Source organism: Arvicola amphibius, chromosome 6, assembly GCF_903992535.2.
Source record: "Arvicola amphibius chromosome 6, mArvAmp1.2, whole genome shotgun sequence".
Classification (NCBI taxonomy): Eukaryota; Metazoa; Chordata; class Mammalia; order Rodentia; family Cricetidae; genus Arvicola; species Arvicola amphibius.
In genome coordinates, this window is record NC_052052.2 from 16,429,679 (window position 1) to 16,457,080 (window position 27,402).

General features: G+C 49.6%; 1 protein-coding gene across 1 annotated transcript; it reads right to left on the reverse strand.

Annotated features, from left to right (window-relative positions):
* Positions 1 to 108: 108 nt before the first annotated feature.
* On the reverse strand, positions 109 to 27,351 carry Tcea3 (transcription elongation factor A3). The gene is made up of 11 exons (XM_038335195.1): positions 27,170 to 27,351; positions 18,754 to 18,816; positions 18,022 to 18,127; positions 17,403 to 17,544; positions 15,055 to 15,117; positions 12,116 to 12,279; positions 11,900 to 11,956; positions 8,275 to 8,429; positions 4,421 to 4,567; positions 1,352 to 1,423; positions 109 to 220 (listed from the first exon to the last, which is right to left on the reverse strand). The coding sequence occupies exons 1-11, from the start codon at positions 27,236 to 27,238 to the stop codon at positions 212 to 214; spliced, it is 1,047 nt and encodes a 348-aa protein (XP_038191123.1). The 5' UTR covers positions 27,239 to 27,351; the 3' UTR covers positions 109 to 211.
* Positions 27,352 to 27,402: the final 51 nt, after the last annotated feature.

Here is a 27,402-nt window from a genome sequence, read left to right on the forward strand (position 1 = left end):
TCATATCCCATGAGCCAATCATTTTTCATGACGGATTAGTAATTGGTACCCCCACCCCCACAAACACACACACCTCCTCTAATCCCTAGCCTCATCCAGGGCTCAGCATTTTCTTTCATTTGAATTTTTATTGTTGTTCCAGGTCACATGGTCTGTGCTTGCTGCTTGATCTTCCTCATCTTGTCCACTGTTATCCTGGTGGGTGATTCGGTCAGCAGAACTATAAAACCAAGAGGTAACAGTGTAAGAGGTTTCATTGAGTCTCATAGACTAACTGGCGGATACAGCCAGACATGGTGCTACCTGCCTTTAATCCCAGCTCTCAGGAGGGAGAGGAAGGTGAATCTCTGAGTGTTTGAAGCCAGCCCGGTCTGTGTAAGGAGTTCCAGGACAGCCAGGGCTACATAGAAAGTCCCTGACTCAAAACGACAACAAAAATAACATGGTGGTCACAGACCACTTGGTTGGACGTCGGCTCTCCCACATGGCAGTGGACATGAACTAAAAATACGGTCAGAAGACAAGATGTAACCTCCCTTGGGTCCTGCCTTTCCAATAGGCACAGAGGAGCAGACAGAATACCCATTTCCCATAGCAACCATCATTACTCCACACTGATCTTTGCTAGGCTATGGTAATATGTTTAAATCCATTTCACCCAGTATCCTTTCTATGTTCTTCTTAAATTACATTTTTTACAATTGTGTGTGTGTGTGTGTGTGTTTGTGTGTTTCACTGGAGATCAAACCTAGGACCTCATTCATATCAGAACATGCTCTAGGCCTGAGCCACACCCCCCAGCAAAGAGTATCTGGGAGGATTCTGTTTGGCCCTCACCGCTGAAAACCAGACCATTGCCCCTGCAGGAGCCAGGCCACTAGGTCACAGCACTCGGTGGTGAAAAGCCTTTTCCAGAGCTTCCTAAGAAGGACAAGACACTCAAGTCACCTCAGGGCTACTCTACTGTGATAGGGCTCAGCTTCCCCATCTTAGCCATGTGTGGCCAGGTTCAAGGGCAATTGCCTCTGTGAAAGTGGTTCACAGAGGTCTGGTCTGAGTGCACAGGGCCCCTGTTTCCCACCCTCTGGTCCCTAGGAAGCCAAGCCCATCCATGTTCAATGGACAGCCTTGCCCACCCTGTAATAAACTCTGAGCCGCCACCCATTCCAGCTACTGCCCTTCTCAACTAACACTCCCTCCCCAGTAACTACCTGCCACCGTTACTGTACTGCAGGCTGGCAAGCCTCCTGCCTGCTAGCACGGGGCCCTCTTTCTGTCTGTAGGTATACTATTCCTTATGGAGGGAGCATCTGTGGATGACAGAGAGGGGGAAAGACACAAGCATACAGACCTTCCAGCGATTCCCACATTCGTTGCATAAGACAAAGGTGGTCATGGGCTCGTCAGCACTGCGTGTTTGCACCTAACAGAGAGAAGAATCATTCATAAGGTCACCCCCCTGCTCTAGGGGCCCGCTGTGGCACCCGCTGTCTTCAGAAGTAAATTCAAATGCCACAGGTTGTCACTGATATTCACCGGACTTTGGTAATCTCCTTGACATGGATGTATATATAATCTCTTTTCCTCTGGTCATCAGTCAACTCACTCAGAATCCCACTGCCTCAGCCTGGTCTCTGTACTTGCACTCTTGATGAGCCTTCTGAACAGGTTTCTTTTCTTTTGCTCCAAGCCTCACTTCTTACAAGAAGCCTTCCCAGACTCACCCCCTGAACACATTGTATCTGACATGCCTGTCTGAGCCAGAGGTGCCTGGGAAATCACCTTATCTATTGTCACCCTGCAAGTGGCTGAGACCCAGAGAGGAAAGGGGGCTTGCAGATCACTGGCATGGGTTGGGTTATGCTGTGTTTCCCCATTTCTGGTCCTCCAAGTCCTTCAGGTTCAGAGACATGGGTTTCCACCACAAGACCCTGGAGTTCCAGCTGCCCTTCCGACTCTCTCTAAAGGAAACCTGGTGGCGTCTGCTGGGATCTGCAGTTGGGGCGGAGACCTCTGCTGGTATGTGGCTCCAGCTGTCTGTCAGGGGGCACAGCATAGCACAGCCTTGTCGCCACAACACAGCGGTAAGGAGGAAGAGCAGGGTAGGCTTCTTGCAGGATAGACTAAACATTGCTAGCTGAGCAGCTCACTTCTGAAAGGCAACTCCATGCAAGCGCCCAGAACCCTGTCTAGAACAGACATGGAGGAGCACCTAGAACGGACACGGAGGAACACAGGACACGTGCAGGTATCTAGAACCCTGTCTAGAACGGACACGGAAGAGCACAGGACACCGTGCAGGTATCTAGAACCCTGTCTAGAAAGGACACGGAGGAGCACAGGAGTTTGCACAGGATGTCCCCCAATTCCAGAACTGGAACCCTTCAAGAGAACTTTCCAGAAAATAAAATGGGTGACTATATTTCCACTGTAGCCACAGGATACTGAGGGCAAAGTGCTCCTGATAGTCCCTCCCCACTTTTGAGGCAAAGTCTCATATTTATATATCCAAAAATAACCTTGGACTTCTGATCCTCCTCCCTCTCTTCAAAAAGTTCTTTATTACATTTTATTTTGTGTGTATGTATGTGGCTGCACACGCCACGGCATGTGTGGAGGTCAGAGGACAATGTGCAGAGTTGGTTCTCTCCCTTTTACCATCTGGGTCGTCAGGTTTGGCATCAAGCGCCTTTACCTAGTGAGCCATCTCGCTAGCCCACCCCCTCTACCTCTCTAGTGCTGGGATTAGCGTGCGCCACCACTTCTGGTCTCTGTGGTGCTGGGGATCAAACCCAGTGCTTCACACAGGCGCCCACCCCATACCCCACTATCTACCAACAGAGCTACATTCCCAACCCTATGTCTTTTAAAGAGATGCAGTGTGTGTATGCATGCAGGTGCATGCTGAGGCCAGAAGGGACATCAGATCCCCTGCCTGAATCTGGAGTTACAAGTATTTGTGGACCATCTAATACGGTGCTGGGATCTGAACTTGGCCTTCTGATAGAGCAATAATCTCTCTAACCCATTCTTCCCCCTTTCAGATGGGTTTCCCTATATATCCGAGGCTGGCTTTACCACCCCCCAATCCTGTCCTCTTGTCTCATATTCCCCTAGTGATAGAAATACAGACATGTGCCACCATGCATGGCTACTCTTGGTTTTTTTTTTGTTTTTTTTTTTTGTTTGTTTTGTTTTTGTTTTTTTGAGACAGGGTTTCTCTGTAGCTTTGGAGCCTGTCCTGGAACTAGCATGGCTACTCTTGATGGCTTTTGCTTGCTGAGCAGATAGAGAAACGAAGAGAGTTCTAGAATCACTAAATATGAGTTAGAAATCAATATTGCTACTCTAAGGACAGAACCTAGCAATAGGCTATTCTTGGGACTTAGGGGAAGGTCTGTTCCCCATCCTCACCCTCGTCTCCTATGGTTCCTGGTATCTTCATCCTGAGGAACCCCCTAGTCATCACCAAACAAGCTGACTGGACTCACTCAGAAAGGTTTGGACTCAAAAGCCCATCATGGTGGTGCACACATGAAATTCTACACTTAGGAGGCAAGAGGATCAGAAATTTCAGGTAGCTGGGTGGTGGTGGCTCACACCTTTAATTCTAGCACTCAGGAGGCTAGTGGATCTCTGAGTTTGAGGCCAGTCTGGTCTACAGAGTGGGTTCCAGGACAGGTTCCAAAGTTACACAGAAGGGCGATGGTGGCGCACGCCTTTAATCCCAGCACTCGGGAGGCAGAGGCAGGCGGATCTCTGTGAGTTCGAGACCAGCCTGGTCTACAAGAGCTAGTTCCAGGACAGGCTCTAAAGCCACAGAGAAACCCTGTCTCGAAAAAAAAAAAAAAAAAAAAAAAAACAACAACAACAAAGTTACACAGAGAAACCCTGTCTCAAAAACAAAAACACAAAACAAAACAAAAAAAAAAAAAAAAAAAAAGAAAAGAAATTCTAAGGTAGCCTTAGCTACAAAGTAAATTCAAGGCCCCATCTCAAGATAACCAAGTATGATAAAAAGAAATGTCCAAATCTGAGTTCAAAGCCTTCCTGCCATCGGCCTGCCTGGGCATTATGGGCTGAGGAGCTGGGTGTCACATTGCTATGTTTCCTTCCAGCATAAGTGACACTCCTGAAGTCTGTGCCCAGCAGTGTTCATGGAGGACAGTGTGGTATAAGTTGGGGTTTGGGGATCTCACTTCAGGACAGACAGGACACACCAGCCCTGCTTCATGGACACGCAGCAGCTCATTCCACAATCTGAACATTCTCCAGAAAACCACAAGGCACCAAGGTGGCATCTTCAAGCTTGTCATTCACCCAGTGGCCTGAAGAGTTTGGTTTCCGTTCCCCTCAGCACCTCCATGGGCATCTCTCTGCTCCCCCTGCTACGGCCCCGCCCCACTCCACTTCTGCCTACCTGGTTGTAGGTACAATTCTTCTTCTTGCACTTGTTACACCGCAAGAGGTCGGTGGTGGTGCCACCTGTCTTGGCCATCTGGTGCTCACGGATGGCCTCCTGGGTCATGGCGTTCCTCAACTCCCTCAACTCATCACTGGCCATTTCCTGGAGAGAAATGAGTCTGTTTCAGGGTGGGTGGGGGAGCCTGCCCTTTGCTAGGTTTCTAGAGTCTGAGCTGAAAGGGAAGTACTATACTGGGTTAGGAACATAGAGCTGGGAGAGATGTTGGACCCTCCTGGTCCCTCCTGACCTGGGAAAGGCCTGTCCTGGAGGAGTCTCCTCTCCATCCTGGCTGGAATGTCCAACCTGGGAGTTCTAGCTGGGTCAAGGTGAGCTGGGGATGCAGAGGGAAGCAGCAGGTGTGAATAGCTGGAGTTAGTACTGTGGGGTCATTCCTTTAGGACAGTGCTCACCCTTTCTGCCAGGCCTCGGCCTGAGCCAAATCATCCTGGCATCTGAACTGGCTGCTGCTCACCCACGTCCTATAGCCTTCCACTCTGGGCTTTAACCAGTGCCTGCTCCAGCTAGGATCGAATGCTCTCTAGCCCGTCTGCTGGTGGGAACCATGACCTACGGGCTACACTATCCAGCAGGTCCTCACAGGAACCAGGGTCACAGGTCTGTGTAATCACTGTGGACATACACCTCAGACAGCTGTCCCAGACACACCCAGAGCCCATGATCCTTCTGGAGATGCAGCATCAGCCTCATCCAGTCTCTTCCCTTTTCTGTCTGACTGCTGTTCACCGAACCCCTTCAGGCTGATCTCTGAGTACAAACCTTCAAGCCTCTGCGGAAGAAAGGCTGGGCAGACCCACTCAGGTGAAGGCAGCACTAGTGGTGTATAGAACAGAGGGCAGCCAAGGCTCATAGGGTGGGGGCCTGTTTTTGGCTAATTATTATCTTATTGTTATTACTTATTTGAGACAGAGTCTCCTGTATCCCAGACTGTCCTTGAACTTGCTATGTAGCACAGGCTGGCCTTGAACTCCTGATAGTCCTGCTTCCATCTCCCAAGTGCTGGGGCTGGGTTTACAGGGTGAGTTATGCCTAGCTTGGGGATCAAACACATACTTGAACATACTTAGCAAGCACTCTACCAATTGAACTATACCCTCAGGCTTGGCTTTGTGTGTGTGTGTGTGTGTGTGTGTGTATGTGTGTGTGTGTGTGTGTGTGTGTGTTGAGACAGGGTCTTGCTACCTCTATAGCCCAGGCTGGCCTCGAATTCATGGTAATTTCCTATATCAGCTTCCCAAGTGACTGCAGGTATGTGCTACCTCATCTGGCTTTGAAACCACTATTCTCACTGAAGCAAAACTTGTCTTATACTTCTTACAGAAATTGACTGAGGCAAAAGGCAACCACAGAATGAAGGTCTCTGTGACCTTCACATGTGGAAGTCCCACCCCTAAGATGACAGTGTTTGGAGACAGGCTCTTTTGTAGGCAACTAGGGAATAGGATGGCGCCCTCATGAAGAGTATCAATGCCCTTACAAAATAGGCGCAAGACCCCCTCACTCATTCATCGTGTGAGCTTACATGGGCGTTTGTGTCAGACATCATATCAGTCATTTTCTTGACCTAGTATTGCTCAGCCTCCAAAGCTGAGGGCAGATGTGTGCTGTTTATGAGTTGTGAGGTTTTGTTTTGTTTTGTTCATTTTGGTTTTTAAAGACAGGGCTTCTCTGTGTAGCCCTGGCTATGCTGGAACTGACTCTGTAGACCAGGCTGGCCTTGAATTCAGAGATCCGCTGGGATTAAAGGCTCACGCTACCACTAGGCAAGCTGTGGGGGTTTTTACCATAGCAGCCTTGACTGACTAAAACACTACGAAGCTAAATTACAATTTCTACCTCTGGGCCATGATGTCATTTACCAAAAAAAAAAAAAAAAAAAAAAGAGATCAGCCTTGCTGGGCAGTGGTGATACATGCCTATAATACCAGCACTCCAGAGGCAGAGGCAGGCGGAACTCTGAGTACAAGGCTAGCTTGGTTTACAGAGCGAGTTCCAGGACAGTTCCAGGTTACAGAGAAACCCTGTCTCAAAAAACAAACAAACAAAAAAAAGATCAGCCTTGCTGGAGATGTATTTAAATCAGTAGAGCAGTGGTTCCCAACCTTCCTAATGCTGTGACTACAGTTCCTCATGTTGTGGTGACTCCCAACCATGAAATTATTTCATTACTCCTTCATAACTATAATTTTGCTACTGTTATGAATGGTAATGTAAATATTTGATATACAGGACATTTGACATTATGACCCCCAAAGGGGTCGAGACTCACAGATTTAGAGCCACTGTGGTAGAGCATCTATCTAGTATGTGTAAGGCCCTGGGTTCCATCCTCAGTACCAAGAGGGGAAAATAAAGAAAAGAAAATTGAAACTCAGCCAATAGGATTACATAAACCTGTAATCCCAGCACATGGGAGACAGAGGCAGGTGGATCTCTGTGAATTCAGGACCCGCCTGGTCTACATAGAATTCTAGGCCAGCTAGAACTGTATAATAAGACCCTAACTCAAAACAAATAGCAACCACAAAACCCAGACCTTTTAAATGAAGCACAATGGGGCCGGCAAGACAGTTCAACAGACGAAAGGGCTTACTCCTAAGCTTGAAGACCGAGTTTGACCTGTGGCACTCACGAGGTAGGAGAGACTGACTCCTGAAAGCTGTCCTCTGGCCTCCACACGTGCCCTGACTCCCTCCACAAACCAGCAAAGGTAAAATGAGCCAAGGGATAACTACAGAAGGGCGATTACACTCTACGCAGGCTGCATAGGCCAGTCCAGAACGCACACTCATCATCACACTACACACACATTAACCACACATCCCACAGTTCACTAACCGCATACCACACACTGCAACACACTAACTCCACATCGCATACTAGCCACACTCCACGCACACATTAATTACATACCGCACACCGAAAACCCCATATATACAGTGACCACACACTAACCACAGACCACACCTCACACACTAACCATACCGCATACATACTAACTTCACACCTATATTAACAACACTCTAGCACACACCACACACATATTAACTACATATTTATGCATTACATTAACCATGCACATACAATTAAACACATTACACACACCACATAGTAACCACACACAATACACTAACCACACATTCATACACATCAGTCACATACCACCTACTCATGTCATGGTACACTTGTGGTAATTACACATCATATGCACATCACATACCACACACATAAACATGCCATACATCACCCGCACCACAGAAAGCTATCTGCACCACACCCACACGCTAAACATCCTACCCATGCGTCTGTCACATACACCACGTACACTCACTTTGTATATCATATATACCACACACCACATCACACGTACAACACACAATACATCACACATACATCCCAGATACTCGTTCCACACATTATACACAGAGCATGCGTCATGCTCCTCATCTCTGGACCACAACACCCTGAATCCCACCAGTCTTTAGGAGCTTAACACATTTCCTCTCGCCTTCTCTGGGTCTCTTCATTTCTAGATTTGAAGATTGATAGGGAGTCCCTTGGTAACTCTGGAAGCTAATCACACCCAAGGATGTGCCAACGATCTTTCTAAGATGCGGGATCTGAGATGTGTGGGTACCCATCTGTCCAACGAGAGTCTGAGCTGGTGGGGGCTGGGCTGGGCTGAAGGGCACCTAGATCATGTTCCCAGAGCTACAGCCACTGCTCTCAGAGCTGGGCAGTAGGAGGGCCCTGGTCAACACCCTGCACCAAGGCCCTGTGATCCTCCTCACCTCTGCTGTCATCTTGGCGATGAGCCCTGGGGAAATGGCCCCACTGAGCACATTCTGCCTCAGGCTGGGGTTCCTGGGGTCCTTCAGATTGCTGATGCGGCTGCGCACACGGTTCCGGTACTTCATGTCCGTGCTCTTGAGTTCCTGGTAGATATGTGTGTCTAAGTCAAGGGCCATCTTGCCATCCATGGAGGTGCATGGTGGGAATGGGAGCCTGCTCCAGGGGTCAGGGGTCATTTCTGTGGCCTCTGCTTAATGGGTATCTGTTTTGAGTTCTGGGATCATCCAGGTATCAGAGACAGGAACAGCCTCCAAGAAGAGGCCAGATTACAGCAAGCTCTGTGGTATCAGGGACTCCAGGAAGAAGCATGCTGCTTTGTCTGAATCTCTCCTGTACCTCAGGTGAGTCCCAGAACTTCAGTGCTTCAGTTCCCTTTTCATTTAAAAACAAACAAACAAACAAACAAAGCTGTTGGGTGGCATCAAGGAGTTATCAGTGTGGGGTCTGGAACAAGCCCACATCCAGGAACTGCTATCACGAGAATAGTGAGGGTAACCTCTAGTTTGAAATGACCACAGAGTTGAGGAGCAACTGACAAAGGAAAAGGCCAAGAGTCACATGTTTCTGGCTCTGAAAAGTGCAAAAACCACTGGAAGCTGAACATGGTCATGTATACCTTTAATCCCAGCACTCGGGAGGCAGAGGCAGGCAGATCTTTGTGAGTTTGAGGCCAGCCTGGTCTATAGAGCAAGTTTCAGAACAGCCAGGGCTACAGAGACCCTACCTCAAAAACCAAAACAAACTAAACAACAACAAAATCCAGTGGGCAGTCTTGTTCTCCCCACCACCTCCAATTTCTTTCAAGACAAGGTCTCTTGTAGCCTAGGATAGTCTAGAACTCTATGTAGTTGAAGATGATGTAGCCAAGGATAGCCTAGAAATCTCTAATCCTCTTACTTCCATCTCTTGGCTTTTAGAATTACAGGCAAGCACTCTGCCAACCAAACTGCACCCCCAGACTCTCCCACAGTGCCTGCTCAGAGGCCTCTCTCCCTCTTAGACACAGCCCTTCATCCCAGGGATCCACTTGGGAATGACTGGCCAGTTACTTTTCTCACAAGTAGACGAGGAAGCTGAGACTTGGAAAGGGTTCAGGTCCTTGCTCAAGGTCAGAAGGCAAAGTCCGAGTGGGGTTAGGGCTGCAAGCCAGGCTTCTTAACAGCAATGCTCTGTTCACTCATGGGCAGGAAGTCACCCCTGGCCCCGGACCACAGTTCTGTCCAAGCCCAGCAGCCCAGATCCTCCCCCTCCTGCTCTGGAGACACCGGGCAGGGCTGCAGAGGCCAGACTCATTTTCTTGGTCTCCTGAGCCAAGTGAAGGAAGCAAGACAAAGCTGATTCTGGGAAAAAGCACAGCCAAGACAGAGACCAGGGCAACACGCAGAGCTGAGCAGCTGACTTCCAGGAACTGGTGGAAAGGAGGTGGAGCTGTGGCTTTTGCCCCATTTTTGTTTGAATGTCATCTAGACATCAGTACAATAAGAGCATGAAAATAAGAGAATATGCCACTAAGCCTTTGGGAGCCAGAGTTTTAAACTCCGAGTTTAACACTGCCATTCAGAATGTCTGTAGTGTGGGTCTGTGGATATGCAGGGACGCTTGGCAACACCAGCCTCTTTCTGATTCCTCCTGCACACACAAGTATCACTGGGGACAATCAGGAGGAAAGCAGTCCTGGAAACTCTGGGGATCCTTCAGAAGGTCACACCCATGCCTCACCCATGCAATATCAGTTCAGGGTTACTCCACAGAGGACAGATCTTTTGAGGGATACAGAGCATATGAGCCCTGTATTCAGACTTCCCTTAGCTATGAGAAAAAGCTAACAAGCAGCTTTCTGTGGCTTCAGCTCCTCTCCTAACAAGAGGGAAAGACAATGGAGGAAGCAAACGAGGAAGAAAGACAGAAGTGGAACCAGGTACCAGGCCACCCACTCTGCTTCAAGCTGGGCTTGGAAGCCACTGCCTGTCCTGGAGACCCCGAAGCTCTGGGATCCGGAATTAACAGAAAATGTGAGAATGTATTTGCTGAGAGACTGGGAAATGCAAAATCTGTGGAGGTATGGCTGGATAACCGAAGAACACTGGCTAACAGAAACCACCAGAGGCTATGCTGGGGTATGCTGGGGTATGCTAGGGTTGGCTTTAGGCAGGAAAGGAAACAGGCAAGCTAGCTGCCTACAGTCTGGTCCCTGGCCTCCCAGGCAGACCCAGTCACACATCTCATTCCCCCAGAGTTTCTGCCCCCTTCATCCCATACTTCATCTAAACATGCAAACCTCTGTCTGCAGGGAGAGAAAGCACACCATCTTTTCCATGGCAAGCAACCCTTTTCCCTAAGAAGCAAATCTTCTATCATGGTAGAGCTGAATTACAGTAAGTCACCTCCATTGTCTCCGCAGGGCAAAGAAAATCAGGAGGTGATTGGTGGTGGCACATACCTTTAACCCCAGCACTTGGGAGGCAGAAGATCTCTGAGTCTGAGGCTAGCCTGGTCTACAGAAGAGTTCCAGGACAGCCAGGGCTACACAGAGAAACCTTGTCTCGAAAAACAAAAACAAAACAAAACAAAACAAAGAAAAAAGTGGGGGACCAGAGAGATGGCTCAGCAGTTAAAAGAGCACTGGATACTCTTCCAGGGAACACAGGGTTCAATTCCCAGCACCCACAGGGCAGCTCATAACTGTTTGTAACTCCAGTTCCAGGGGATCAGACACCAATGCATCTAAAATAAAGTGAAATAAATTACTTTTTTTTTTCAAAAAAAGGTAGAAAGTGAGGAGGTGAAATTACTGGGGGAAGTACATAGAAAGTATAAGCACAGAGGACCCACCAGGCATGTTGCTGTGCGCCTTCAATACCAGCACTCTGGAGGCAGAGGCAGGCAGATTTCGGTGAGTTTGAAGCTAGCCTGGTCTACACAAGCAGAGAGAGAGAGAGAGAGAGAGAGAGAGAGAGAAAGTTCTGCCAAGCCAGGGCTACCCAGTGAGATTCTATTATAAAATGTACTTTCTTATACATAGAACGAAAGCTTTCAGTCCTGTTGTGATACCTTGACATCCCCAGCCTAGTTTCCTTGTGTAAACAATGAGAACACCAGCATGCACCTCAGGGATGGTTGGGAGTTTCCTGACACAGTGCCCACCTGATGGCATCACAGCATGCACTTCGGGAACTGCGCCCATCAGAGGAGGGAGGAGAACAGTGTGCACGAAGCAGGCTGCCTTCTGTCTGTACAGACCGGCAGGCAATGACTTGACCAGCCGAGGTGTGCATAACGTGGTCTGTCTGGCACAGCAGCTAAGCCATCAGGTTCTGCAGTCATACTTTCAGGGTTCAAAGCCCAGCTCTGTTAGCTGCAGGAGCTCTGGCATTGACAGAGCCTCCCCAGGCCTCTGGATAAACCTAGGGAACCCACGGAGAGGCAGGGCAAGACCTAACAGCCATGAGAGCTTCACTCAGGAGCTCTCGTTCAAGGGCAGAGCAGGGAGCTGTTCCCAGAGCTGCTCCCATATCCCACCTACTGGACAGTCTAGGCAGATCTAGCCCCACGGCACGAGGATATGATCTTCTATCTCTGAGGCCAGCTTGTCACAGTTGACTCCATAGTCCTTGAAATCATCTAAAAAGAGATCAGGAAACAGACATCAACCCTGTGTGACTTTCCCAGGAATGACTCCTGGATCCCTACTGGATAAGTAAGTAAGTAAGCAAATAAGTAAATAAATAAATGGCATCTCAACTCTGCTTCTCCTCCCTCACCCCTGGCCCAAGCCCTCACCTTCTGCCTTCAGGGCTGCTGACAGCATCTCCACACACTTGTCCCGGACAGAGTCTCCTGTGAGATAGCAGGGGGCCAGGAGACACACAGAGGGGGCAAACGTGGGAGTTGAGGCGCTGCTGGGGGTCTTGGGAGTTTCTGCTTTAGATCTGCTGCTGTTAGATCTGACAATCAATAGTGGACATTAGACAAACAAACCACTTATGGAGGGTAGCATTCCAGATGTTGCCATGAGTGCTCTCCTCTAGTTCCCAAAATAGCCTTCTGAGCCAGGTGCTGTTTTAGATTCTTGACAAAGATCACTGCATTTATTTCTCATAGCGATTCCATGAGGTCCACACTATTATTATACCACACTAGAGGAGTCAGTCACCTTAGAAATAGATGAGTTAGCCAGGAGGTGGTGGCGCACGCCTTTAATCCCAGCACTCAGAGGTAGAGACAGGCAGATTTCTGTGAGTTTGAGGCCAGTCTGGTCTACAGAGTGAGTTCCAGGACAGTAGAGCAAATCCTGTCCTGAAAAAAACAAAAAACAAAACAAAGAAATAAATAGATGTGTTATGAGAATGATCTTGAGGCCCATTGTAGAAGTGCGTGCCTATTAATCTCAGTTTTTTTTGTTTGTTTGTTTTGTTTTTTTTTTGTTGTTGTTGTTGTTTTTCGAGACAGGGTTTCTCTGTAGCTTTGGAGCCTGTCCTGGAACTCACTTTGTAGACCAGGCTGGCCTCAAACTCACACAGATCCCTGTCTCTGCCTCATGAATGCTGGGATTAAAGGCGTGCGCCACCACGTCCCGCTGCTGCACCTTTCTTCTGCTCCCAGGTCAGCCAGGCTCCTCTAAGTCCCAGCACTAGGGCCCGCTCTTAGAAAATCTTGCCTGCCACCTTGAGGACAACTCAGTTACTGCAAGTGTGCAGAAGCTGCCTGGCCAAAGTCAAGATTAAAGGCACCGGAGCAGAATGCAACTTCCGTAAACTCAGTTACCGCGGAGACCTTCGTGTGCGTGTGTGCGTGCGTGTCTGTCTGTCTGTGCATGTGGGTTACAGCCACCATCCCCAGAACACCTGCTCATTCCTGCTGCCTCCCATTTGCACTGCTTTCCCAGGGTCCTCCTGACATCGCCCTCTGAGTTAGCAGGCCAACTTCCAGCTTGAACTCTCCTTCCTCTGCGAGGCATGCCTTGGCATTCTTCCTGTGTACCCACTGCACGGGATGCACACTCCATTGAATCTAAGCTATGGGGCCAAGGAATCCAAGCTAACATTTTTGGTGTGTGACTTCTGTACTGTGTCCTGTTGTGTCCCAGAAAAATCTGTACCCGTGGCCAATATTTACAATTGAAAATGTCATATGAAGACTATGAATGTTTAGCTTTCCTTAAAAGCTGGAAGCCTGGGAGAGATGAGTCGGCAGTCATGAGCACCTGTAACTCCAGGCCCAGGAGAACCAATGCCCTTTCCTGGCCTCTGAGCTCCTACACATGTAGGGTGCATATAAACTCAAGCAAGGAGACACATATACACATAAATTAAACAACAGCAACAACAAACACATAAAACTGGAAGATTGTGGGCTGATGAGATGGCTGTTTGCCACCAAACCTGAGAATCTGAGTTCCATCCGGGAACCCACACAGTGGGAGGAGAGAGGCAACCCCTACAAGCTGCCCTTTGACCTCCACATGTATGTCCATACACACATACACAACCAGCCAATCAAAGTAACCGGAAGATTGGGGCCAGAGAGATGGCCACGTAAGCCTGGAGCCCTAGGTTTGATCCTTAAAATCCATATAAGGATAGAAAAAGAGACCTGGCTCTACAAACTTGTCCTCTGACCCCATCACATGCACCCACACGGACATGAACACACGCTCACACATACATCTGCCTCTGTCTCCCAAATCCTGGGATTAAAGGTGTGTGCTAACACTGCCTGGCCTCTAGTGATTTAGCTCTGCACTATGATCTTCAGGCAAACTTCATTTGTTAAAACACAAAACAAAACATCACCACATCTCACATCCCGCATCCAATCACTCATCAAATGTCACTCCAGGATAGATTTTTTTTTTTTTTTTTTTTTTTTTTGGTTTTTCGAGACAGGGTTTCCCTGTAGTTTCTAGAGCCTGTCCTGGAGCTAGCTCTTGTAGACCAGGCTGGTCTCGAACTCACAGAGATCCGCCTGCCTCTGCCTCCTGAGTGCTGGGATTAAAGGCGTGCGCCACCACCGCCCGGCTGCAGGATAGATCTTTGATCCATGCCTTTTCCCACCTCGATGACCATCAAAGTGATCTGAGCCACAGACCATCTCAGCGACCTCCTGGCTATTCTCTCCTTCTGCTCTGAGCCCTGCAGCCCACTCTGATGCAGCCACCAGCGCAAGCCTGATAACTCTGGTGATGCTACTCCCAAGCCAGTGGCCGCGGTTTCTAAAGGACCCATGTGGGACTGGATTCATCCACGCATTGCTTCCCCCAGTTGGCTCCTGCAGATTCTTGCCAGTGTTCCTTGCCACTGCTCTGTCAGGTTGCCTTCACACACCTAGGGCCCTTGGATAAGTATGACCCACTACCTGCATAACCAGCTCCCTTACCTCTTATTATACAGCCTAGGCTGGCCTTGAGTTTACAGCAATCCCTCCATCTCCAAAACACCGTTTTTTTGTTTTTTTGTTTGTTTGTTTATTTTTTAAGACTGGGCTTCTCTATGGAGCCCTGGCTGTCCTTACTGAGCTCAGCTTGACCTTGGGGATGGTACTCAGTGATGGAGCGACAGGGACCTGTCAGCATTCATACCCAAAGGTCCTAGGATTTGGAGGAAATGTAGTGTATGAGGTTCCCCTTTTCTCCTGCTTCAGGCTTCCCCTGCTGAGCAGAGCTCGACCCCTACCCCATCCTGATGAACAAGGCCCGGGGAGAAGTCAGCAGCTTCCTTTACCTTTCCACTGAGGGCCTTTTTGGAGAGGAGGTGGCGGACGACCTGGAGTCTACAGAGTCTCTCCTGAAAGACACAAAACTGGAGTTGATGCTGTCTTGTAGGCTGGCAGCGGCTCTGCTCTCCTGGGAGAGGAACCACTGGAGCAAGGCACGTTGGGCAGAGGATGAGGTACCCTCCCTGGGCCACAGCGGCCAGGGAAAGGGAGGTCCAGAAGTGCCCAACCCCACCAGACAGCAGTACAGGGAGGAAACAGATGTCTGCAGCAATGCTACATCCATGCTACCCTGTAATGACAATCACTCTCCTGAGAATTCTCAGCAGGCCCCTCTCCCGCTGCCAGGCAGCGGGGCTCCTGGGGTTGCTATGTGTCTGGAACTGGAGAGACTGAGGTGGGCTTCAGCCTCCCCTGCAGGCTAGAGGAGGTGGGAGAAGAATACAGGCATGGGGGGTAGATGAGTAGCTGAGTACAGCAGGGGACAGGATTGGGCATGTGCCATGCACAAAGTCTTATAAGAAAACAATGTCCAGGAGGGGAAAAAAAAAGATGGAAAGAAAATCCACCCAAATCCTGTAACCATGACGTTAGCATGACGAGGTCAGAGGTAAAAACACCTTCAGTTTGCACACGCACCGAGCAACTTCCGCTCTCAAATGCATGGTTTCCTCTCACCGTTCTCATAAAATTCATGTTTGCAAATGGCACCCTCATCTTACCTAATTCTCCTCATTCCACAGCTCCCATTTTCTAGTATACTGAACAACTTATTTCCTTGTTACATTTATTATGCAACAGCCCTCCATGAAAGTTACGGAAGAGCTGTGTGTGAGGGCTGCGCTGGGCTGGACCTCGGCGTTAGAGCGCTTGTTTAGCATGGGTAAGGCCCTCGGCTCCATCCCTAGCACTGTGAGGAGAGGTCACAAGGGACAGGGAAGAAAGGAGAGGGGAGGCAGAGAGGAGAGGAGAGGGGAGAGAAAGAAGAGGAGAGGAGGGGGCAGATAGATGCCAAACCTGATGACCTGAGTTTTGAGACCCCAAATCTACAAGGTAGGACAGAAGTGATTCCTAAAGCTGTCCCCTGACCTCCACATGTACACACACACACACACACACACACACACACACACACACACACACATTCTTTTTTAAGTTTGTACATTGAGGCATTTGAAAGATTCTGAAGGTGTGTATCTACCACCAACCTACTAACTAACAGGTGGCCAAACATAAACCCCAAGAAGTTAGGAGACTTTCGGGTTATAGGGACTGAGGAAGATGCAGTCACTTTTTGAAAGCTTTTCTTTTGAAATGGGGGCTGGCCTCCAACTCCTGTCTCAAGCTATCATCCTGCCTCAGCTTCCCCGATGTCTCATCTACATATCTACAAAATGTTTAATCTATCATGATAAATGTGGCATTTGTGTCTTATCCAAAGCACACAGCTTTGGGGAACACCGGCTAGGGTAGGCGAGAGGCATGGGCATGGAGTTGAGACCTCTCTACAGAGGTCTCCTGCATCACAGCTGTGGGATCTGGGAAGTCCTTACTCCCAGGATCCTCTGCTTCCAGGTGATTTAACACAGATGCTGAGTAAATACTGAATTACTTCCCTTTTCAAAGGACACACAAGGCCCTGGCCCCACTGGCCCCGCAGACCTGACAAAGGTGGGATGTGGGCTGGGTTACCAGGCAACACCACTGCCAGCACAAATGACTCGGTTCGTAAAGTGTGTCTAGACAGGAAACGCAGCAAACAGACTCCAGATAATTAGTGGAGAGCCACAGCTTTCAAGCTGAGCATCCTGTCAGTGGTGACTGCTCTTGTCGGACAGACACTAAGGCTTTGCTTAGAGGACGGTGTGCTGCTGGGGACATGGGGACCCCTCTGGACAGGGGTTCGTGCTTCCATTGTGGTCTGTCTTTGTACCCGAGGAGCTAGAGAACAGCTGTGCAGCCTCCTGGGAGAACCCCATTTGTTTTTGTTGTTTTGTTTTGGAGGCAGTGATCTTGCTATACAGCCCAGGTTAGCCACAAACCCATGATCTCCTGCTCCTGCCTCTTGAATGATGTGTTTACAGTCATGTGCACTGCGCCTGGCTCATGTGAGTATCTCAAGGATAGCAACGCCAGGGCTGCATGGCTGGCATGCTTCCCATCCCTTCACCTTTCTAGGGGAAGCCAGTGCCGTGTGACTCAGTCAGACTGAGCCAAAGATCCCAGGGTGAGCACTGGGGGAGACACTAATATCCACCTCTGAGGGTTGTATGACTTCCAGAAGTTCTCTAAACAGCTGCTGATAGAGAATGAGACAAGCGTGGGCCCCCTCTGCTCCAGTCCAGGAAAGAAGTACCTGGTTTGGGGCTCTCCCCCTCCTTTCTTCCTCGGCGGAGAAAGACCTGCTTCTGGTTTCCAGTCTGAACAGCCAAGCCCTTTTTCTTTCTTCTTTGCTTTGTCTCTTTCTTCTCTTTCTCCTTTGGCAGTACTGGGGGAGTCTGAAAATGGAAAGAGTGGTATAGTCTCTCTACTCAGCGCCTTCTCGGGACAGCCCTGCGTGACTTTGGGCACTGAGAATAAAGGGCCAGTCACATGCATGCCCACTACACACACACACACACACATGCATGTGCACATATTCACATACACATATATGCATATATGTATACACATGCATACACATATATATTCACACACATATATAACATGTATACCTCACATGGGGACATGAACATAGAAGTACACCCATCAATGCAGAGTCAGGCAATGTGCACATACATGCACACAAACAGAAACATATAGACACATACAAGAGAGGTTAGATGTACATATAGCTCCTACACTTGTACCCACGACACCATGAACTCCATAATTCAGGGCCCGCATGTCATTAATTAAATAACTCAGTGACACAAGTTGAGCGTCCTCTCCCATATGCTAAGAAGTACCACTTCCTAGCAGTTTGCCCTTCTCACCCAGTAGCCGCTTCCAGTTTTTAATGAGGACTTTGGCCAAGGACACCACCTCCTTGTCTGAGCAGTGCTTGCGAACTCCATTGACGGCAACTCCAATCCTGGTGGTCTGTAAGGAAAGGATTAGGGGAGCTGACCCACAGGACCGGTCACTCTTTCTGGAGGGAGCGTCAGCTCAGCCATCACTTCCCTCCAACCTAGACCTCCCCAGGATCCGTGCCCTAACTCTGAGTCATCTACTGTAGAACTAGGGTCTGACCCGCTACCCTGACTGAGACCCAAGCCTATACTTTTAGGAACTTCAGTGGAGAGCTGGGGTGGAGAGGGCGTTGGCTGTAATTAGGACCCTGTACCATTTGCAGTCCACTAGATACGTTGAGAGAGAGTCTTGACTTAGACCCACCTCTGGCTACCATATCTTAGATCTGTGTTTGTCTTTCGGGCCCAGAAGTCTCTGGTAAAGTTTGGGAGTACATGGGAAATCTAAGGAGAATTTGAAAGCAAGGGGACAGGCCCCCTCTCCCTGGGTCATGGGCCACTTACATCCCACAGGCCTTAACTTTGGATAGAGATTCAAGGAAACCGCCTTCTCCCTAAACCCAAGGACTCTGACCCCACAAGCCTGGGAAAGAACTGGCCTTCAAGAGATGCTCCCCGTGTCCCACCTCCATGTCTCAGAAACCTCCATAGGGTCTTTCCCTCCCACAGAGGTGCTACCCCAAGGGGCCCCCACACCTGCAGCAGCTGGATGGTCATCTGGCAATTGTTCAGCTTCTTCAGAAGGTCGAGGGCCCCTTCCTGTGGGAAGTCACAAGAAGAGCACTCAGACACAGGTGATGCCACAGGCCACTCTGAGTGCTGTGGGCTCTGGGGAGAACAGACAGATGTGTGGTCCAAGGACAGGTGTGGGCACACAGAAGAGGAGAGGAGGGAAAGGTTGGCCTCAGAGCACTTGGCTAGCTGTGCCTCCCACCACTTCCCTCCACTGAGTTCTAGCCTTTCTCTCTGCTCCACTTTCTGCCCAGCACGTCCTTGTCTTGTGTCTGCCTCGGAATGGAGTCACTGTTTTTCCTTGGCAGGGGTGCAGGGGTGGGGGTGTTGTCTCACTGTGATGCCTAGGCTAGCTTGGAACTAATGGGATCTTTCCACCTCAACCTCCCAAAGTGACTGGGGTTATACAGGCTCAAGCTACTGCACCTGGCACTTTGGGGCTTTTAGATCAGCTTTATGGAGGTCTAACTGGCATGTGATAAGCCATGTGTATTGTTGCATACAATTGTATACATTTTTTTTTCTTCTTTTTCGCTTATCTATCTCAGTGTGGCGTGTTTATGTGTGTTCACATGTGTTTGGGTATGCGTGCATGTGTGCGGATGCCTGTGTGGAGAACAAGGTCTCTCAATGGATCCCAGGGCTTGTCCATCTGGCTAGCCCCAACTCATCAGCTTGCTCTGGGGATCCCATGTCTGCCTCCAGCACATGCTGAGGGTACAGGCCGACAGCTGATGGGTGCTGGGAATTGAAGTCCAGTCTTCAAACTGAAGCAGCAAGCGCTTCATCAGCTGAACCATCTCCCTAAGTTGGTTATTTTTTTTTAATTTAAAAATGCTTAATTATATGTATTCATATGTGTAATTTAAATATTTTAATTTATTCTAAATGTATGTTTTGTCTACACGCATGTATGTGTGCCACATGTGTGTCTGGTACCTGTGGAGGTCAAAAGAAGGCATTGGACTCCCCTCAGAACTGGAGTTAAAGATAGTTGTGAGCCATCACGTAGGTTCTGAGAACTGTACCGGGGTCCTCTGTAAGAGCAGCCGGTGCTCTTAACTGCTGAGCCATCTCTCCGGCCCCAGGTATATGTTTTAAATTATGTGTATGTTTTGCTCATGTGTCTCTGGGCGGGTGTGTGCATGTGAACGTGGGATGTCATATTCCCTAGAGCTGGAATTACAGGTGGTTGTGAGCTGCCCAGTGTGGGTGCCAGAACCTGAACTCTGGTGCTCTGAAGAACAGTCTGCATTCTTAAACACTGAGCCATCTCTCCAGCTCTAACCACTGAGCCATCTCTCCCGCTAATGATACTTTTTGCTTGTTTTTCAAGAGAGGGTTTCTCTGTGTAGTCCTGGCTGTCCTGGAATTCACTCTGGAGACCAAGCTGGCCTGGAACTCAGAGATCTGCTTGCCTTTGTTTCTGCCTCCCGACTGCTCGAATTCTGAATTGGTACTTTAAGAATACTGGGGGAGGGGCTGGAGAGATGGCTCAGAGGTTAAGAGCACTGGTTGCTCTTCCAGAGGTCCTGAGTTCAATTCCCAGCAACCACATGGTGGCTCACAACCATTTATGATAAAATTTGGTGCCCTCTTCTGGTGTGCAGACATGCAGGCCGAATGCTGTATACATAACAAGTAAATAAATCTAAAAAAAGAAAAAGAAAGAATACTGGGGGAGGGGGGAGGCTGGGGAGATGGCTCAACGGTTGTGAGCACTGACTGTTCTTCCAGAGGACTTGGATTCAATTTCCAGCACCCACATGACAGCTCACAACTGTCTATAGCTCCAAGATCTGACACCTTCACACAGGCATACATGCAGGCAAAACACCAATGCACATAAAATAAAAAAAAAATAGGGGAAAAAAGGATGCTTTTTTTCATGTATTTATCTTGTTGGGAGAAGGCAGGCCATGTGCCTGCCAAGGTGTATGTGTCCGGACAGAGGGCACTTGTTGGAGCAGCCTCTCTCCTTCTACTATGTGGGTCCCAGAGACTACACTCATGTTACCAGACCCAGCAATAAGTGCCTTATGCACTAACCCATCTCTCTAGTCTGCCTCTGAGTCCTGACACACGTATAATCCCATGAAACCATCATCACCAAGAACACGGGCATCACTTCAGAAATTCCTTCGGGGTCTTTGTAATGTGCCTCCTATTACCGCCGATATCATACAACCAACATTCTCCTTGCATCGCTGCAGGCGACTTGTGTGTCTGTTTATGTCCATGTGACATGTGTGTGATAGGCATGTGCTCATGGTGGAGACCAGAGGTTAATCTTGGGTATTTTTTCCTTGTGGTGGAGACCAGAGGTTAATCTTGGGTATTATATTTGCCTTCCTTTTTCAAGACAATATATCTCAACAGACCACAGGCTCAACAGTTAGGCTTGCCTGGTCCATGAGTTCTAGGCATCTAGATAGCTGTCTCCAGTGAGTGCTGGGGCTTGAACTCAGGGCCTTGTGGTTGTACACTAAGCACTTTTCCAACTGGCTTATCTCCCCAACCTTGACTTTATTGTTGTTATTTTGTTTGTTTTTTGAGACAGGATCTCTCTATGCAGCCTGACTGTACTGGAATTTGCAATGTAGACTTACACTGGCTTTTTTTTTTTTTAAAGGTATTATGTATAAGAGTTCTACCTGCATGTATGCCTACAAACCAGAAGAGGGCCTCAGATCTCATTGTAGATAGTTGTGAGCCACCATGTGGTTGCTGGGAATTGAACTCAGGTCCTCTGGAAGAACAGCCTGTGCTCTTATTCTCTGAGCCATCTCTCCAGCATCCCCCCTACTTTTTGACTGCACTGGTCTTAAACTCACAGAGATCCACCAGCCTTTGCCCCCTAAATGCTGAGATTAAAGGTGTGTGTCACTAAGCCCAACTCCAGACTTTGTTTTTTTTTTTTTTATTATGTATACACTGTTCTGCCTGCATACAAGAAAAGGGCACCAGATCTCATTACAGATGGTTCTGAGATGCCATGTGGTTGCTGGGGATTGAACTCAGGACCTCTGGAAGAGCAGTCAGTGCCCTTAACCTCTGAGCCAACTCTCTAGCCCCTAGACTTTGTATTCTTTTTTTTTTTTTTTTTTTTTTTTTTGGTTTTTAGAGACAGGGTTTCCCTGTAGTTTCTAGAGCCTGTGCTGGAACTAGCTCTTGTAAACGGCTGGCCTCGAACTCTGAGATCTGCCTCCCTCTGCCTCCCGAGTGCTGGGATTAAAGGCGTGCGCCACCACTGCCCGGCTAGACTTTGTATTCTTAAGGATGTTTTATAACAGCTCAATATGTAGCTCAAGTTGGCTTCTCCTGCATCAAGTTCACAGATGCTGAGACTAAAGGCTTGTGCCACCATGCCTGGCCATTTTAAGTATTTTATATAAAAAGTATGGTATAAGCAAGCCGGGCAGTGGTAGCGCACACCTTTAATCCCAGCACTCAGGGCAGAGGGCAGAGGCAGGCAGATATCAGTGAGTTCGAGGCCAGCCTGGTCTACAAAGCGAGTTCCAGGACAGCCAGGACTGTTAACACAGAGAAATCCTGTCTCAACTCCCCCCCCAAAGTGTAATATAAACATCATTTTGCTTTCCTAGCTTACTGTTTCTGAGATCCATCCATACTGCCGTAGATCAACAGGACACACAGCTCCTTTCTGTTACTTTTCTGTAATTCGGAGTAATTTTTTCTGTCATGCAAATCTGTTTATCTAATGGTATAAAATAATTAGAATTCCTGGTACATAGTAAGGATCCAGTGGATGAGACCGTTGAGTCATCTCAGCTGCCCTCTGAGTATAGAAACACGAGAAGGAACGAGACAGGGGCTGGAGGTGGCTCAGTAGCTGAAGTCCTTGCTGCTCTTTAAGAGGACTCAGTTCCCGCCGGGCGGTGGTGGTGCACGCCTTTAATCCCAGCACTCGGGAGGAAGAGGCAGGCAGATCTCTGTAGTTCGAGGCCAGCCTGGTCTACAAGAGCTAGTTCCAGGACAGGCTCTAAAAAAGCTGCAGAGAAACCCTGTCTCGAAAAACCAAAAAAAAAAAGAAAAAAGAAAAAAAAAAAAAAGAGGACTCAGTTCCCAGCACTCACTGGGTGGCTCACAACTCGCCACCCTCTTCTGGTCTCCATGGGCACTGCAGGCACGCGGTGCCCAGATAAACATGCAAGCCGGAAAAATTTCCAAACACATAGAATAAAAATAAATATTTTTTAAAGATCAAACAGAGTAGAAAGAAGGAAGCTTGATGTTGAAAACCTGTCTGCCAGGTCCTAAACACACCTTCAGCACATTTTAGCCTTCTCCTTCCTGTCACCTACAGCCCAGAAGCCGGCCCTGTTGCCTCTCAGCTTTTTTGGCTAAGAGCAAGTTTAATGTCTAGAAGCCAGCCCTGGCTATCTTCAGATTAGTCCCTTGAGGAACACAAACTATGTCCTGTATGTCCCTTGCCTGGTTCCCGCTCCCAGCCTCCCCTTGCCAGGACCTGGACCACATCCTACAAGCTGTCCTCTGTTAGTCCTTAGCCTTCCTTAGCAATGAGGTTCGGTGTTTCCAGAATGACCTGCAGACGGGTGTGTCTATGAACTTGGAGGCACACAACTCCATGCTTGATGTTAGCAAAAGGCTTACTATGTGCTGGGGCTCGTAAGTCCTTAATGTCCACTGACTTCTCACAAGGAGATGGGAAGGTAGTTCAGTCGGAAGCATGCTTGCTTATACACAAAGCTTAGAGCCAGCACTGTGTAGAACTACCAGGGTGGTAGTTCACAACTAGAATCTCAGCTCTTGGGAGGTGGAGGAGGCAGGAAGAGCAGAAGTTCAAAGCCATTCTCAGTCCACATACTGAGTTTGAGGCAGGCCTTCTATACAAGATCTTGTCTCAAAAACACACAAACCACCCACCCACCTCTCAGAAGGCCCCTGGCAAGTGGGTCCTATTTACCATTCCACTTTTACAGAACTATTAACCCATTTATAGAAGAGGAAACCAAGAAGCTTTGTAAAGACTGTGCTGGACCGGGCAGTGGTGGCACACACCTTTAATCCCAGCACTAGGTGGATAGGGGCAGGCGGATCTCTGTGAGTTCAAGACCAGCCTGGTCTACAGAGTGAGTTTCAGGACAGCTAAAGCTATACAAAGAAACCTTGTCTCAGGAAAAAAAACAAAAACAAAAACAAAACAAACGTAGGCTGGAATGAACACTGGCCTTGGAGCTTCACATGCTATACTGAGGCACAGATCTGCCAATACATAGTCGTGGAATACCAACACAGGTTCTCACATGATGGTGCATTCCAACAGCCAGTTCCCAGGAGAAAACCCTGACTCGTTGCATTTGCTAGTTTCTGTGGCGTAAATATTCCTCCAGCGACGACTCTCAAGCTACCAACATGCTATTTCTGAACCGGGTTTTCTTTTACGTTTATTGTATGTGTGTGCATACGTGCACATGCCATAGCCTCTGTGTGGAGGCCAGAAGATGGCCCAGTGTCGTCAGCTGTCTCTTACCACATGGTGTTTCGTTCTTCTTTTTCTCTTTTCTTTTCTTTTCTTTTCTTTTCTTTTCTTTTCTTTTTTCTTTTCTTTTTGAGACAGCGTTTCTCCTGGCTGTCCTAGAACTCAGCAATCCACCTACCTCTGCCTCCTGAGTACTGGGATTAAAGGTGTGCACCGCCATGCACAGCTCACCACAGGTTCTGAACTCAGCTCACCAGGTTTAGTGGCAAGCTCCTTTACCCACTGAGTCGTCTTGCTAGTTCAAGGTCTGTTGTTCTTTTTTTCCCAACCCCTGGTCCCTGATGTGGGGCGGAACTGGCAGGGGAGGCCCTGTGCGAGTTCTTTTCATTTTAAGCATGTTAATGTTTTTCAAATGTCTACTTTTAACAGTTTGCGAGCTACCTGAAAATCCCGTAACCAGAGCTCAATCATTTGCAGCTCACCACCGAGTACCTGTTTCTGTATGACTGGGCCATAGTGGAGAGTAACGCTTACGAGCTTGCCTTGTAGGCAGGCTCATAAAGGCTGCCTGCCCATCAGGCTGAATGTGCCTCACTCATTGTGTGATGAACAGTCTCTCTGGTGCAGTGTGGAGTCGAGAGGATGCAGCCTGAGACCCCCCTGTGTCTCTGTCCCTGTGTGAGGATGTCTGAAGGTGTAAATGGGGCTGCTGGCTTTGCACTTCCCGGTGAGGTCGCGCTGTCGGGGCATTCTGATTTAACACACGCTGTCAGTGTACCAGGCCTGTCCTGAGAGATAGCGTCAGGAGCCGCCTCTCACACACAGGCAAGTAGAAGTGGCTTGCGAGGTGGCCTGTGTGTGGCTCTGCTGATGTGTCACTGTGTGTAGGTATAGCTGTACACGGGTGCTTGTCTCTTCCCTGCTGTTTTCGCTGGTGCGTGCTCACAGTATCTGACAAAACCCCGAGTCACTGAATAAATAAATTCCAGCCCTGAGCTGCGACGTGGACGCTGTCTTATTGCAGGAAGCAATTCCCTCTTGGACTAACCACCACTGGGCGGGCCCACTTTCACTCTCTCCCAGGCGGAAGCCCAGAGCTCTGTGCCTACCCAAACCCTGCTAGACTCCAGGCACAGATGCGGCTCTACACTGGCTCTCTCCTGTAAGGACCCTGTGGCCAGACATACCGCTTTCCTGGCGACAGCCCTGTCACTTCCACGGGCCCTCATTCCCAAGAGGCACCAATACCTCTTCCCATTTCACAGAAGAGGAAACCGTGGTCCCAAGAAGAGAAGTAGAGTGGCTGGCCTAGGACTGTAAAAGGATGGAGAGGGAAGCCATAGGAGGCCCCTTAGGCTTTCCAACCTGGCTGTCTTCCCTGGAACCTCCTGGGTTTCCTCCTACCCCTAATCCTTCTCACCTGGAAGTCCAGACTTCCTTTGCTCATCTGACTTTCTGGGGTGAGCAAGGGGTTAGGCTTAGACAGCCTGACTACCTGAAGTGCCACTCAGTTTCTTAGTTGGGCTCTGCCATCTCCAGCTGGGGAAGTGTCCCGTGACTTGAGGTTAGGTTTTGCTGGAGACTTTGGGGGTAGCCCAGGGCAACTCAGCGGAGGATGGGAGCTGAGGGAGGAACTGCAGCCTGGGCGGTGCAGGTGAGAGGCATCTTTCTGCATCCCCTTCAGCCATGCCTCAGACCTGCTATTGGCTTTGCACACCTGTCTCACTCCTCGCTCCTCCCTACTGCCCCGAGATGCTCTGCCACAGGAATTCAATCATCGTATAGACGAGGAAACAGCAGCTCTCAACATTGTGCCAACGCCACCGTCTCATTGATGCCCTGAAACTATTCCAGGATGCCTGACACCCCCTTGGCTCCTCAGGCCTCAGTCGCTCTTCCTGGCTCTGAAACCTCTCCTCGGGGACCCCAGCGTTTTTCAACTTTCCTGGAATGTACTGGCGCAATGCAGGTCCCGGTGTAACATTGCTAGACACTACGAGAAGAAAAGGACCTCGCGGCGAGTCAGCGTGGAGGGCCTTATCCACCGAGTCCCCTGTCTTCCCCCTCCAGAATTGTCCTCCCTCCCTTCTTGTTCACGCCCTCCAGAACTGGCACAGGCGTCAGCCACCAGCCTGAGGCAAAGATCGCTAGATAGATAGATCAAACATTAACTTTCCGTTCGGCTCTCGCTGAGCGCGGCTGGGACTGAGAGATCAGGGACCCTCGCGCAGGGCTGCGGACCCTCCTCCCGGCACAGTTCCCTTTCGCGCTCCTCCCCCGCTGGGGCAGCCCTGGCCTCATCCTCTCCTCCCCCGCCCCCCGCCCCGCACCTGTTCACCTCCGCCCGCCAGGGCCCCATCCCGTGGCCAAGGAAAAAGTTGCAAACAGACTCCTGGCACCCCAGCTAAAGCCCTTCGCTCTGGTCTCGCAGGCCCACTCCCGGCGCGGCAGGGTGCAAAAGCAGCTCGGCGGCCCCTTCTCAGCCCGAGTTTCTCTGATCTTTTTCAAGTCACCCAGAATTTGTCTCTCCAACTCTCCCGCCGTGCCTGCAGCTCCCCGGCCTTGCACTCTCAAAATCCTCGCCCCGGATTCATGTCTCTCCTCACGCTCTCACTGCACTGCGCAGGTAGCCCACGAATGCACCCAATTTGTCCACACTGACTTGCACCAGTCGCGCCTCGGGGGAAAGGAGGGGGCTGCACGATCCTCTCCAGACCTGGCCACGCACGCACACGCACACCCTAAGTGCCCAGCAAGTAGCGCGGGATTCCCCTGCCTGGCAGCCTGCCACCCGCCTCCAGTTCGGAATCCCGAGCGCTCCCTTCGGGCACACAGCCGGCACGCCCACCAAGCCAGTGGCTGGCCGGGTCGCTCCTCCATGGCCCGGGGGTTGCGTTGCAAACTTTGCAGCCTTACCGTCTTCTTCCGGGCCACCATCTTCTCCAGCTTTTTGGCGATTCTCAGCAGCTCCTCTTCCAGGCCCATGTTGGTCCACGAAGCCCCACGGGGTTAGGGGCGTAGAGCAGCAGCGGGAGCCAAAGCGCAGAGCGCAAGCGGCACGGGCCACAACACTCCACTCAAGCCCGGCGGGGGCGGGGCATGCCCCTCCCAGCGCTGGGGGAGGGGTGGCGGGCACTAAATATAGACTT